The sequence below is a fragment of the Antedon bifida genome, chromosome 3, assembly GCF_963402885.1.
Source record: "Antedon bifida chromosome 3, ecAntBifi1.1, whole genome shotgun sequence".
NCBI classification, from domain to species: Eukaryota; Metazoa; Echinodermata; class Crinoidea; order Comatulida; family Antedonidae; genus Antedon; species Antedon bifida.
Window position 1 is genome coordinate 26,227,447 of NC_136228.1, and position 14,729 is coordinate 26,242,175.

Consider the following 14,729-nt stretch of genomic DNA (forward strand, 5'->3'; position numbering starts at 1 on the left):
TATGCTAACAATGTGAGTAAGAGCTAGACCACCAACAACGTAGGCAGGGTTTTTTTGTTCTTCCTACTCAACTTCACGGCAATTCATGTGGATGTACTAACTCTTAATTTCTGATAATGAACTTGTTAATAACTTATTGTAGCAATTTTGTATGTATTATTAGTTTTCTTTATTGTGATATTCTTAAATCGTACTGGACAATAAATTACGGTATGCATGCAGATATTTTGTCGATATTGCGTTTAACTTGTTATCATTATGAATAATGACAACGATTTAGTAAATCGTGCGTTACTTCTAGAATGTTTACTCGATGGTATATAAAGTTGGTTCGTACTTTCGTTTTAACTCAAGGAAGGTTATTTAACTATTAACAATGTTTTAATTAAAGAAAGTTCATTTATTAAATTTGTGTGAATTAAGTTAAGACAAACACTTATTTTGGAAACTCCACATTGATGATGTTTGTTAAAAAGTTAGAAAAAAGGCTGAATTTCTGTTTAAATCAAGGCATTTTGTTCCTAAAGATACTTTAGTTACACTTTATAACTCATTTATTTTTCCTATTTTACCGTATGGAATTGAGGTTTGGGGAGGCTCATGTGTGTCATATTTAGAACTTATTTTTCCTTCTCAAAAACTGATTGTTAGATCTCATTTCAGAGACCATACACCGCCATTCTTCTATAAACTTAAAATTCTTGATATTTATAAATTACATGAATTATATGTTCTTAAATTTGTTTATAATATTTATCACAACTGATCACCACATTCTATTACTGATTACTTTCAAACTATTGGTCATTCATATAATACCAGATTAAATAAAACTGTTAATTTTGCCTTACCCAAAACCTCGTACTAATTTAGCCCTAGATAGAATTTAATTTCATGGGGCCAAATTATGGAACGAACTTTAACCAGAGATATCCCATGTAGAAAACATGAATTGAAATTGTTAAAACATATTTATTTAATAAATATATCTAAAGTACTGTTTATTAATTACGGTATATTAGGAGTTTCAGTTTATCACATTTATTACTATTAATTATTATTATTTGCTATTTATTTATGGTTATCGTTATTTAAAGCTTTGCATTTTTTTAAAAATTTGTCTTTATTTCAAAATTATACTATTTCTTATGTAAGTTGGTGTTAAGCTTTAATTAGTTTCTTTTAACTAAATCTTATCACCTTTTGTCAATGATGATTGTTTATGTTTATTCCGTTTTTGTTAAATAAATTGGCAATAAAGTAAAAAAAAAAAAATAAATAAATAAAAGAAAATAAACATTATATTTCAAAATAGATGTGTGCTACGTTATTAGTATTCTCTATATTTGTATATGACCAAAAAAACAACTTATCAACTGTCCACTATGGCACGTTTCTTACCTATACCCATATAGGGACCAAAGTGAAGCTTGCTGGGCTAGGCTGACTGACATAAGTTGAGGCTGATTGTGATGGCAGTTAATGGCATTGCTTCTTGAAAGATATTCCATTACTCTGTTGAATAACAAGTCAATCAGTTCATGATTTGCAAAGGGAACAAAGTAATACGGTATATAAGGATTACTCACGCATTACTTACTTTGCTGGTGGCAATTTATGTAGTGCTTTATGTTGAGCAAAATTGATGACTCCAAGTGAGGTTAGATACTGTAAAAAATAATGTATCCAAAATCATATCTCAGACTGAAAATTTGTGAAAGATAACATAGCCATTTCTATAATTATTACTTCCGGCTAGGAGGTTTTGTTTTTGCCCCTGTATGTTTGTCTGTGGGTTTGTTTGTGAACAGCCTACAGTTTTTTATTTTAAAACTTTCAAAATGATCCATGAGTTGTAGTTTAACTTTGAAGGGAAGGGTAAAGTCACAATCCACAACAAATTATTAAATTTCATTGTCTACAGGTCACAGTTTTCATCAGAACCATAAGGTTCAAAGAGTCACAAACAACTATTTTTTACTTAAGCAAGATATCTGTTGTTACTTTGTCAATTGTTATTACTGAAATTTTCAGACAGAATCAAAATTAACAGTAAGAAAAAAAAAACCCTACTGGTAAGTTAAGTTCTTCAGATTTGGTGACAGCTCTTTCCAGCAACAATGTTGAGTTAGGACCATCAGTTCCTTCTAATCTATATAACCAACCCTAACAAATGTAAATGAAAAATATTTTTGAAATTTGAAAAGCCACAAAAGGTTTGATGGGCTGATTGTTGCCCGAGCCTCAAGTAACCAACTAAAAAACGATGGTAATCCGGCTAATGATGCTGTAAATATTCCAATACACCCAGTAGTTACCAAGTTATGCAAAGTCTTAACTTTGACCATATTGACCTTTTGGCCCCTGTACTGACAATTGTTTTTCGGCCAACAGCAAAAAATTGATTTGTATTGATATAAGGAAGCAAAAAAACATTAACATAGTTTGCTAGGAGGTGCTATACGGTCTGAAGAAACTTACAGGATAAAGTTACTGTCAATGGTATTTTTGTGCATCCCAATGTGTAACAGTTACAATGCAAAAGGAATTAGCTATGTGGATATTAGGCATGTTCACATAAGATTTTATTGGCTTTCGTAACGTGATATTGAATATCACGTTAACAGGAAGAGCGTTCACATAGAATTTAACATCGTGATATTAGTATGCTAATGAGGTGCACTGATGCGTGAAAGGCCAAACACACATGTTTGGTGCACACGTGGGAAGGGATTGTTGATTTGTTTTTGAAGTGTAGGCCTCTAGTAGTAGTAGCTAGCCAGCAGGCCTAAGAAAAGAAAGAGTAGTGTCTAATAGGCTTTGTCCATCGTTCTCTTGCGGAGTAGGCCTAAGTAGCGAGCATGAATTAATTTTAAAACAAACCCGTATTTATTTCACCTCATGCTTACCTTTCCGAAGTTTCATTTTTACAATTTCGGCAGTAATCAAGAACGTTCAAATCGATGACAGTTCATATTTATTAACTCCGTAATTTTGTAGAATTTTAGGTTTTAAAACAAATGATTTTAACTATAAAAATCTAATCTTGTTTGAAAATAGAGTTGGTAAGTGATTTATGTACATAAACAAACATTCCACCGTACACTCTCTATTTGCACGACAGATTGAACGTGGACAAATATTATTCACCAAAGCTATACGTATTTTTTAGTGTTCAGTAATTATTACATTACTTTTAATGTATTTTTCATATTATAGGTCTAGGATAGTTAGTAAGTAGGCTAGAAGGCCATCTTCTCAATCTTATTAAATAGGAGGCCCTACCCCGACCTTTACTTACAATACATGTTTTACTTCTTAGAAAAATTAGTAATTAAATAATGAGTATTTCCTTTTTTTATAGTAATTTTACAGTGTTCTACCCAGCTAAATTTATTACCAACAATCACACCTAGATATTTGTAGCTTTAAATAGATTTGATTTCCTGATCATTAATTTTTAAGGGGGAGAGGAGTGTGATTCTTTAGAAAAAGTAATAAAGTAATGTTGCTAGGCATGGGTTTATTTATTTACCTAACTATTAGTATAAGAATATAAGAATAATTAAAGGAGACCAGAAGCATTTTGTAGCAGTATTTTATCAAAATAAAGTCAAATTTGTTGATTGAACTTACCAAAGCATGCTGTAGACATACAGAGTCATTCGCCTCTTGTGCCATTCTTATAGCTTCCTTTAATGTTAAAAGAGCTTCTTCTCTAAAAAAAACAACAGAAATTAAATTAATGGCGGTTCAAGCAATTTTGACTAAAAATAAAAATGTTCATAATAGAGAACAGTGATTCTATGAGTTAACTACCTATCTTGGAATATGCTGTTCTGTAATACCAAATCTATGCAGTGATCACCAGAGACACCCCAGGGTTTGTGATCATTCATGACATCGAGAAACTCTGGAGATACCCCATTCACACCAACCTAGCAACACAAGAGTTTTCAAAATAAAATCGTAATACCGCCCTCTATTCCGTTTGTTTACATCGCGACAATGGACGATCGAAATCAAATAATTTTACTAATTAATCAAATTACCCCTTTTTAAAAAAAAAAAAAATCAACTATGCTAATCAACATTTAAGTTTTTCTCTATTAAAATCAATGAATAATCATGCAAGGATAACCTTTTAACCCAAACAACTCCAGAGTTTGATACCTTTAACAACAAAACACTTGTGTGTCCCCGCAGTTCGCTCTCCAGAGAACGTTCAGCTTCAACCCTGGTGTTTTGAACTCAGGAGTTGTTTGATTTTACCTTTCACACCAAAAAACATAGGGGCTTCAACTCCGGAGTTTTGCTTTTGGTGTGAAAGAGGTATAAAAGTTACAAACTCTTATATGCACCATCATTTCTATAACTCATATTTTGTGCACGGTTTGTTTATGCTGAAATTTGCTTCATTCTGAGAGACATGATCTAACAAAACATTACCTGTAAGAACATGACTACTTATATTAAATTGGGATTGATGTAGTGGTGGGGAAGAACACCATGTGAGTGATGTAGATGCCTTACTTGTGACCAAATCTACTGTGTAAGCTAGCTAAATTGAGAGCAGCATATCGATAACTCTGGCTAAACTCTTCACTACTGACACTCATAGTGCTTGGTGATGATATCCGATCAAAGTAGTTGTACAGACTGTGTACTGCAGCACAATACTCATTCACTCTCAAGTAGTTTAAAAATGACAAGAATCTCTGAAATGAAATTGTTTTCATTATTTAATTAGGCATATTGCTAATAGTGAATTAGTATTAAAGTGTTCCAATCATAATCTGTTCACAGGACAACCTCAATTGTGTCATCATTTTATTCACATTAATTTTGATTGTGGGATGGTAGTCGGAGATAATCCTGTGATGGGTGTGGAACATTATAGTATTTATATATTCACACAATCACTGGCAAGGTTTCTAGACCCAGCTCCCTAGATCATGCACTATCAGATGCAACATGCATGTTTTAATATGTTCTACATAGCAGATGGGCCTAATAAGTTCACAGTACACACAAATACCATATAACAATTTATTATATTTTGTATTTATGTAAAAGCAAGTAAAATTTATTGGAGAAAGATTAAAGCTGAGAAGCTGAGCTCTGGTATCAAAAACCTATTCAGCTTAACTTGGAATTTAGGTAGATGTAGAAAATATCACAATGCTAAATATTTGTTTGCCTCTTGTACGCTCTCTTGATTTCTTTTTTACTTTGAAGCACTTACAGTGGCTGGTAATTCAGGATTGTTTTTTGAAAGATCACTAATGTGTTCTTGGAGTTCATTTGGAGGCATTGCTTTGCATTCCTCATTCTGAAGGAGGGCTGCCTGCTCCGACATAAAAAACTCAGCTTGACGATGTGAGAAAATACCACTTAATGATAAATCATGGCTAGATATAAATGTAATAAAAAAAAGAATGTAATAACAAAAGAATTAGAATTAAGCTTTAACTGGTATAATTGGTACAGTAATAGGATTTATGCTAAATTATCAAATTAAAAATTGATATTACTACTACATGCAGTTAATCTTTCAACTCATGAAATGATATTTTCTACCATCCAACTCATAAACATTTACTACTTGTATTATCAGTATGGCCATCTTGCAATAAAATAAAAGTAACTCAACTACTATCTTACTCTTTTGAGACACATGCAGTTTCTAGGTCTTCTTTGGTCAGGCAGCTGTCATCTAAATCCATGTTATCTAAACTCTTGGCTAATGTTCGCTCAGCAATAAATAGCTGTTTGCCTTTTATACAGTATTTCTTGAGGTTTTTATATAGTTTACACACAGTGTCAAAAGACAATTGATCAAAAGCTAAAATCATTCGTCTTATGAAGAGCCCTGCAATTGGTAGAGTGGATACAGTACATTATTATAATTCATAACACACCTGAGTAGATTCTTGTCATTTGATTGGAGGATGTTATGTAAATTCAATCTTGTTACAAATGAGCAACCATGCAAAAAAGTACCATGCCAAAAAAAATGCTCAAAATGTTCTGAAACGTATAGAAAATTGATCAAAAATTAATTTTGCGCATTTAAACATTTTAAATGTGCGTGTTTGTGTGAAACATGCCATTTTTAATCCACAGAAAGTTGACTCTTGATATGTTTTTACCAAGTGTCAATACAAAATGACTTTTGGTTTTTAGTCTATGATCAATCATTGAAATTCATAAATCACACGCAAGTCACATTGCGCAACTCTGACATTTTCCAAAAATAGGAGGTGCACAACTTCACGTAAATGTCGATATGTTGACAAAGTTACGAAATGTTATGTTTACACGTTTTAGAGAAACGCGACGCACAAAAATAGGGTGGAAAGAAGAATAATACAGAAAAAAAAAAGTTGATGATCTTTGACAACCAATTATGTGATATCTTGTGATAATTATTTGTTTAGTTAAAACTAAAAGTTTTTTCGTGTATAAGAAAAAAAATATATCAAGCCTACATTTTTCAAAACTGTAAACCTTTGACTGATAACTGTAGTTGAAATACTTACCAATGATACAGTTACGATGTACAACTGGCTCAGTTTCTGAGGCTTCAAGTAGTTTACCAGCAGATACAAACACATCTGCCATTGATGACACACCTTCAATTACCAATTTCTCCCAACTAAATGAAGAAAATATATAAAAGGGGATATTTATTTGATTTTACATGTTACCAATACCATGTTAAACAAAAAAACCCCCACCCCTAAAAACTGTCCTGAATGGGTGCATTGTGCAGTTACCTTTTAAATAAAGCATTTGCCAGGTCTTCATGAATACTCTGAACTTTAGGTACAAATATTTCCAAATCTACATCAGAACTCTGAAAAATAATTTATTATACTACTGTAGGTGGTTTTATGAATTAAAGACGTTTACTATTTAATTTCAATACAAATTTTAATGCCAAAAATAGAGGTTGAATCATGAAATCATGATGAAACGAGCATAGAAATTTCGTAAAAATTCACTGAAATGGATGAAATAACTTCATGTACTTGGAATTTGTTTTAATTTAGTCCGAGTTTGAGTCTAATTTTGGTCGGAATAAAATCAACATTCGGTATTTTGTATGGAGCGGCACTAGATATGCTTTCCATCATATCGGTTATGTTTGATTTCAGTCACGTTTTATTTTGGTCGCACTAATTTGTAGGGGATGGACTAGATACATTTTTTGCCATTTCCATTGCCGTTTCATTATGATTTCAGTTAATTTTACTTCGTCTGAATATATAAATTATAATAATAATACAATTGAGATCGGTATTATTCAAATATAAATGTTTATCTCCTACTACATAAACTCCCGAAATGCCGCCTTCAACAACCTTCCGCGGCCGTAGAAAACAAGAACGAACCTTTTGTTAGTAGTTTACTGTACAAATATGAAAACACATACGGTATCTTATTAGGTCTAGTAAAATACTGTATTCGATTATGAAATATAGGCCTAGGCCTACATAATCTTGGCACCACCACTACTTACGGCTGCTGCCGATAACAGTAAGTACAATCATTTTGCCGCTAATGTAGTTTCGTACCTAACCTTACTCAAAATTGTTTCAATTATACTCCATCCAACCTACTCTACAACATCCTGTAAGCATACAATTGTAAAAAATCAATCTACCTTAGGCCTATATCATACAAATCAATTTTTTGCTGTTGGCGGAAAAAAATGGGGTTTCCGTCCACTTTTGGCAAAAGTTGCCCATTAGAATGAATAGAAATATGGGTCTTCTGAGTAGTTTGTCAAAAAAAATATTCCAATACACCCAGTAGTTACCAAGTTAAGCCCGGCACACACTAGAGCTTTCGGCTGAGCCAACTGGTACGAGTAACACTTGGCTCACTAAAAAATTTGCCGCAAACTGCTATCACGTTCTATCGGACGCACACTAAATGGATTTCGATCCAAGTCGGCCCTAAACTGTCTCGGCCAAAAGTCAAGTCTGGCCCAAGTCAAGTCGGTCCCAAGTCAACTTGGCCTCTAGTCAACTCGGCCTCAAGTCAACTCGGCCAAAAAACAATCGGTCAACTCGGCCCCGTTAAAGTATGGAACGCAAAAAGTGTAAAGGAAGGGGATTAATAAAATAATATTTCTTCATATTTTTTTACCTATGAATAATTCTGACTTTTAATGAATATTAATATTTAGACAATACGTTTAGCAAAAAAAAATAAGAATGATTTCACCAACTTTCCTTTATTTACGTTTAATAAAATTTCAAATTGCGAAAATTGTTCAAATTGCGCATAACAAACAATTGATTAATAAGCATTCATACTATTATTAATGATTACAATGAACATTTGGATAATAAATAGGAACAAATTGTAGGCCCAATAATGATGATGCACGTACGTCGGCGCGTATGTTCGTTCGTGCGTCAAAATTCAATAAACCTGTCCGATATGCGAGGACATTCATTAGGTGTAATAAGATTGTTTGGTTGAATCATTTGAGGTATAAAATAATGTTGACTCCATGGTTGAATCACGCGTAGATTTCTTCAGTGTATGCATTTGATTAGGCGACAATATCTGAAACCAATTCGTAGCTGCGCCTCCATGCGCCTTTGGCAGCTATTTCGATATCTACAACTGCTACGTGTTTTCGCTGACCGGGGAATTCCCCTTTTTATAAACGCAAATCATGGACAAAAACGATATGTACGATCATTTTTTCTATGGCCAAATGGTGGAACGTAGACCTACGTCTTCGATTTACTAAAATGTGGTACTTGCACGTGTTTTTGTAACATGCGGGTACTTCTATTCATATCAGCAATGAGATCATTTTTTATATGAGTATTTTTCTTATTTTTTCATTTTTTTTAAAGCGTGGATAGTAATTTAATCATAAGAATATTAAGCACTTTTTGCGTTCCATACTTTATTGTGCCGAGTTGACCAATTATTTTGAGGCCGAGTTGACGTGAGGCCGAGTTGACTTGAGGCCGAGTTGACTTGGGGCCGAGTTGACGTGGGGCCGACTTGACGTGGGGCCGACTTGACGTGGGGCCGACTTGACCTTGGCCGAGACGGTTTGGGGCCGACTTGACCTGCACCCACTAAATGCCTTCAGTACACGACTTTCTGATTGAATACTTCTTACTTACTACGCTATACGGCACGCGCTGACATATTATAATAAATCAGAATATGTCATGCGCAGTGGAATTTTTTAGTGAGCTATCTGCTCACGTTCGGCGCACACTGTGAGGAAAATGTCACGCGTGCCAAAAAATATTAAACACAATGACAATAGATATTTTCTTCAGCGGCACGCATGGCCGATTCCTCACAAATTTCCCCGGCGCACACTGTGAGCCAAGCAAGTGTTAAATTTTAACTTTTACCATATTGACCTCACGTATTGGGCTCACGGTTTAAGTTAAAAGTTTAATTTTTTATTATACTCTCTACCTAGCTAGCCCAGGCCTCTGGGCCCTTATTTAGAGGCTACTGTAGCTAGGCCTAGTTCTATATTATATACAGTGAGTATCTACAAATGGCAAACCTGAATCCATTTTAACATGCACTTCGCAAATTCTCTGCTTGTTTGAATATTCCATTTCTTTTTACACTCTGAAGAATCAGTTGCAAGTAATGACTGACTGGCTTCCAGCCCTTCTTGATCACTTTCAGAATACGCATTAATAAGAACTAATAGCGATACTTTATGAGAGGTTACTAACTCCTTAGGTTTACCTGCTCCCGAAAAACCTGACTTAAACAACTCCATTTGAAATGAAACAAAAGCATAAACAATGTATCTAGGCTAGGCCTACTTTTATAGCTCGTGAAATCTTGGTGAACCAGAACGTTTTTTTTCAAAATATAGCGCCCTCCCATATGGGCGGCTATTATGGCCATAATTACCAAAAGATTCGGGGATAATTTAGAATAAACGAGAGGGCAAACTGTAAAGCATTTTCTAATGTGTTCCATGGGTGCAAATTCGGATCTATAGAACACAATGATAAATAAGAAATATTTCTTACAAAAAAACGCCGCACGCTTGTTGACGTAACAGTTTAAAGAATTTTTACCTGAAAAAAATGTAATTTAAAGCAAAAAACACTTACATTTTCAGGTTCTGGTTTTTGGTTAAAATTAAACGTTTCTTTTCTCTTTTTATAAGTGAATAATTTCAATTTTAAATAATTTTAAAGAAGAAGAAGAAGAATTCATACTTCGATATTTCATAGTTGTGCAATTGAAATTAAAAATTAAAAATACTGAATCTGTAAAAGATGATGTGCTTATTAAATAATTTGAATAAATATGATGTCTAAATAATATTAAAGCCAATTTTAGATCACTAAACAGACTCAATTTAGGGGGTGAAACGTAAATGAAAAAGAGAACCATAGCATTTCAAAGGAACTCCAACTGAATGCTGAAAACGTTTTCAGGGTTGCTGAGAATAGTATTTATTAACTACTGTATTTGGAAACAACCAACAGATATTCGGACACAAAATCAATCGAAGTCGACCTGTTAAAAGCTCAATAAATCGGCCAATCGACACCAGTTTGGAACAGGGGCACCCATTAATTTTATTTTCCTCAAACATTGGGGTACCACATGAAACCAATCCGGCATATCTCACTGACCAATAAATCGTCACTTGTTTTATTATTGAATTTTCTGTGTGTAATTCCCTTACATGCATATTCATATACTGTAATCTACGTACAGTTGAAACAGCGTCATCAATTAGGTTATCATTAATCAAGTTATTAAATTCTTTTTTAAGGTCATAGATGTCATTATGCTGTGTAATCTTAATTTAAAATATATGTTTTTGACAAAATGAATTTACTTTGTTTAGAGGATTGTTTAATATTTAATTTGTTAATTTTCATTTTATATCTAGTTAGTAATTGAAACGTTATTGGCATATGGTCAGATTCTACTCTATTTTTCAGATTTGTTATGTACCTAAAGTTATCAGCTTTTGTCAGGATTTTTTTGTTTTTGCGCACGCATGTGTGCGCACAGCTCGTACAAAGCGTAGAAAATGGTTTTTGCAATTGATTTTTGTTTTTCATACCTTCTGTTAGTAGATTTCATTTATTTTGATAAACTTTAATTGTAAAATAACGACGCACTTTAATAACTCTGTGCTAAAAATAGGAAATTTTATTTAAATTGAAATATACCTATTTTTAATCAATTAATCAATTACTTTTTATATCTCCTCAGGTAACGAGTAAGCGCATCGCGCTTATGCTTATCCCATTTTCTTCTAGATTTTAATATGTTCTTTCTCTGTCAATTCTCTTTACATGCGTTACAAAAATTAAAATGTTTATTACGTCATCATATCAAAAATTTAGAATAACGTGAGTTGACTAATTTTATCTATACAGTATATTTCAATCTGTTATAGCTCCTCGGAATGAAAAGTTACCCAAATGATAAAAACTTATTATGGAAGCTGTTGAATTGTAAATATGAATTCATATAAAAATGTTGTCTATTGGATATCGTGACGTCATCATAGGTCAGTTGAATTTAAAAAGTCTTATTCATCACTTTCATAACAAAAATCAATTCGTTTAAAATAGCGCGCATTTCTTTTCTATGAGTACGAGTATCTTCCTAGTTTAATATGATTTGGCTCAGACAATCATCTTGAAATTTCTATCTTCATGCATCATTTTGATGACGTCATCATGTCAAAAATTGGATTAAAAGATGGGTCTCGTAATTTCATCTATCTGTATATAACATATATTCTGTAAATACCGTAATATGCTGTATCAAAAATGGGTACAATTCATCATTGTGAACATATTTACTTCATTTCATAGGATGTCACAATAATGTTTGGTGTTCATCTTAACGTACGTGCATGTTGCGCTTTCGCGGATAACCCGAACTCGTTAAAATGACGAGTTCAAATCTAGTTGTGACATTATCTTCTAATTAAATATAAACAATTTTAAAATTATATTATAATTCGTTATCCCAATTTATTGAGAAAACGTCGTTGTTTATATAATCTACTAATCCCTCTGTTCTACCATACATCTCCAGTAATAAATATTTTGTTATTATTTTTATATAAATATTCAGCGTATTCATTTTAGTATTTAAGTATTTCATATAAATTATTATCAATAGCATATGGTGAATTTTGTGGTGGTCTATAAACTACAGCAATTATTATCGAATCGCTCTCAGTTTTGATTCGTAACCACAAAATGTATTTAGATAGTAAGCTAGATCATTCTTGTGCGGCATTTTACTTATACAATCTTATCCCTAAATATAGTATTTATCATCACTAAAGGTTGTCCAAGTTACAACCAAACATATTAGCCTACATCAAAATCACAAATAAATGTAATACATTCACAATCACTGAAATTACTTTTTAAGCTATTTACATTCCACAAAATGGTGTTTAAATTGGTGTAAATAGTTTTACTTATATCTTATTCTCATTGTAACATTAGCATTTGTATTTTAATTATTGACGTTATGTTATCGTTACCAATATCATGACCATTATTAATTGTATCGTCAGTACTATTATTGTTTTCTTGATTTTCACTACTATTATCAATGTTGATATAATCATTATTAGCTTCATTATTATTGTTGTATTGTTTATCGTTATAGTTACTAATTGTATTATTATCTTTAGAAAAATAACTATCATTTACGTCATTATCAACAGTTTTATCAATGGTATTAAGATATAAGATGTGTTGTTTACTATATGATATGTGCTTGGTCAATGGCCGAGCCCCACCCTATCTAGGTTTATATCTATCAAATTTGACTAGTTTGTCATTTTCTATAATTATCATACGTAAAAGTTTCTTCTCCAATAATGAGTCTGATCAGACCTATTCTACTATTGGCCGAAATGTGTGCGGAAGTGGGTCCATTAATTGTAATAGAATGTTATTGTAATATTATTATATATACTGTATTATAACTATATTCTATGTGATCCAGTCCAAATGTTGGTACACCATTAGATGGCTCTTGTGAATATGCATAACAACAACTGCCTAACAGTGAAAATTAAATACAGAGAGTCTGTAAAATGTACTGATTCATTGGAATTTTGTTAATGTGGTAGGCTACATTCAATCTGCCGTATGTCAGTCATGCACGCTTTGAGTAGCAAAAGATATGTCTCACAGCAGACATATTCATTCATTCAGGTTTATTTTGAAACAGACCAACAATAACAATCAATTTACAGTCAATTAAATAAATGATACAAAAACAGGAACTGTTTCAGGGATTGAAATTAAAAGAACTTGTCTTTTCTATGCCTACCAACCCCTACACAAAAAAGACATATAAACAACTGCATGACATATCATTATCTTTAATGTTTATATAAATAATAATCATAATTATTTCAAATATTTCATTTAACAAATACTAACTACGGCACATTGATTGTATTTGGAAATATGTTTTTTTACAGAATTATTAAAATATTAAAAGATGTTTACAACATGCCGTTTCTGTAGACAATTCATTCGATAACTTCATTCCATAACTGTTATACTAAGTAGAGTATATTTCTGCCGTATTATTTGGCCCATGGGGTTCAATAATGAAGGTGTCTGGTGAGCCTTGTTATACTAAGTCTAATTTTTGGTTTTATGCAGTAGCTCCAATGTAGGTGAGGTTCGACGGGCCATGATATCACCTTAAACACTTCGGTGTCAATCAAGGACTTGCGAAAGCTGGAAAAGCTCTCAAAAAAATCCGTAAAAGCAGAGGCTGATATAAACTACTTTTTAAAATTGTAAAACACTCGGCGTATTTTCCAAAATGTATAATATATATATTTTCCAGGTGCAGTTGGTATCATTTTTATGTTGGGAAAACTATTTTTTTAAGTGGTTAGCCTTTTCAGATGGATTATGTAAATATATAACGCTGTATTAGTGGATATTAAAAGACCATTGCTCATTGGAAGGTGTACGAGAGGAAAATAAATTGTTTTTCATTAAGATTTTTAAATTGATTCAATATAATTGTAAGCAGTGTTTAGAGTCAGAGGCATCACTATAAAGTATACGTTATGAAAGTTGGTAAGATTGGTAATATTATATATATAGTGTAATTCCGATTGGCTATGGATAAGAGGTAGGCCTAATAGGAGTTACTAAATAATAGTAGGTGTGTTAAGGGAACCAATCCTTCAAATTGTGATAACATTCTGAAACCTGAACAGTTGTTCATTAGGGTATCAAAAACAGAATGGAAGGGTTGCACAAAATTTGGCCAGGGGAAAGCGGCCATTTTGGATTTCAAAATGGCCGAAACATTGTACACTGAAACATAGGCATCCATGGTGTCATTGGAAAGAGAATATGATACTGATCATTTTATTCCATTACACCAATAAAAAAAGGCAGTTATTTAACAATAAAACAAGTCACGTGACCAATAAAGGTCAAAATCTAATAGTTTTTCAATCACATACATTTTTTAACAGGTCTATTGTTTTCCCTTACCGCCTCTTTACGTACGGTACTCCATGAGTGGTGCATATGTTGTTTTTTTCAAACATGGTTTCTGCCTTGATTGTGGCTATGGTAGTAAATTTGTTATTGATAGTCGTGAGTCAATCAAATTAAATTATGTTTTTAAATTGTTGCTCATTCACTTCAGAGCTGTTGTTTAGTTCGACACATGTG

At 32.6% G+C, this 14,729-nt stretch overlaps 1 protein-coding gene across 3 annotated transcripts in view; it reads right to left on the minus strand.

Annotated features, from left to right (window-relative positions):
• Positions 1–9,849, minus strand: part of LOC144836870 (anaphase-promoting complex subunit 5-like) — a 42,712-nt gene extending 32,863 nt beyond the window's left edge. The window contains exons 1-10 of one of the 3 annotated variants that reach the window (XM_078691778.1): positions 9,563–9,849; positions 6,780–6,859; positions 6,543–6,658; positions 5,665–5,872; positions 5,246–5,411; positions 4,534–4,718; positions 3,637–3,718; positions 2,074–2,166; positions 1,601–1,668; positions 1,402–1,515 (exon numbers count right to left, since the gene is read on the minus strand). In XM_078691778.1, coding sequence (XP_078547904.1) covers positions 1,402–1,515; positions 1,601–1,668; positions 2,074–2,166; positions 3,637–3,718; positions 4,534–4,718; positions 5,246–5,411; positions 5,665–5,872; positions 6,543–6,658; positions 6,780–6,859; positions 9,563–9,787 — 1,337 coding nt within the window. In that variant the 5' untranslated portion in view covers positions 9,788–9,849. Of the gene's footprint in view, positions 1–1,401; positions 1,516–1,600; positions 1,669–2,073; positions 2,167–3,636; positions 3,719–4,533; positions 4,719–5,245; positions 5,412–5,664; positions 5,873–5,921; positions 6,031–6,542; positions 6,659–6,779; positions 6,860–9,562 lie in introns of all 3 variants that reach the window. The other 2 variants (XM_078691779.1, XM_078691780.1) reach the window with 2 other exon arrangements.
• Between the last annotated feature and the right edge of the window lie 4,880 nt (positions 9,850–14,729).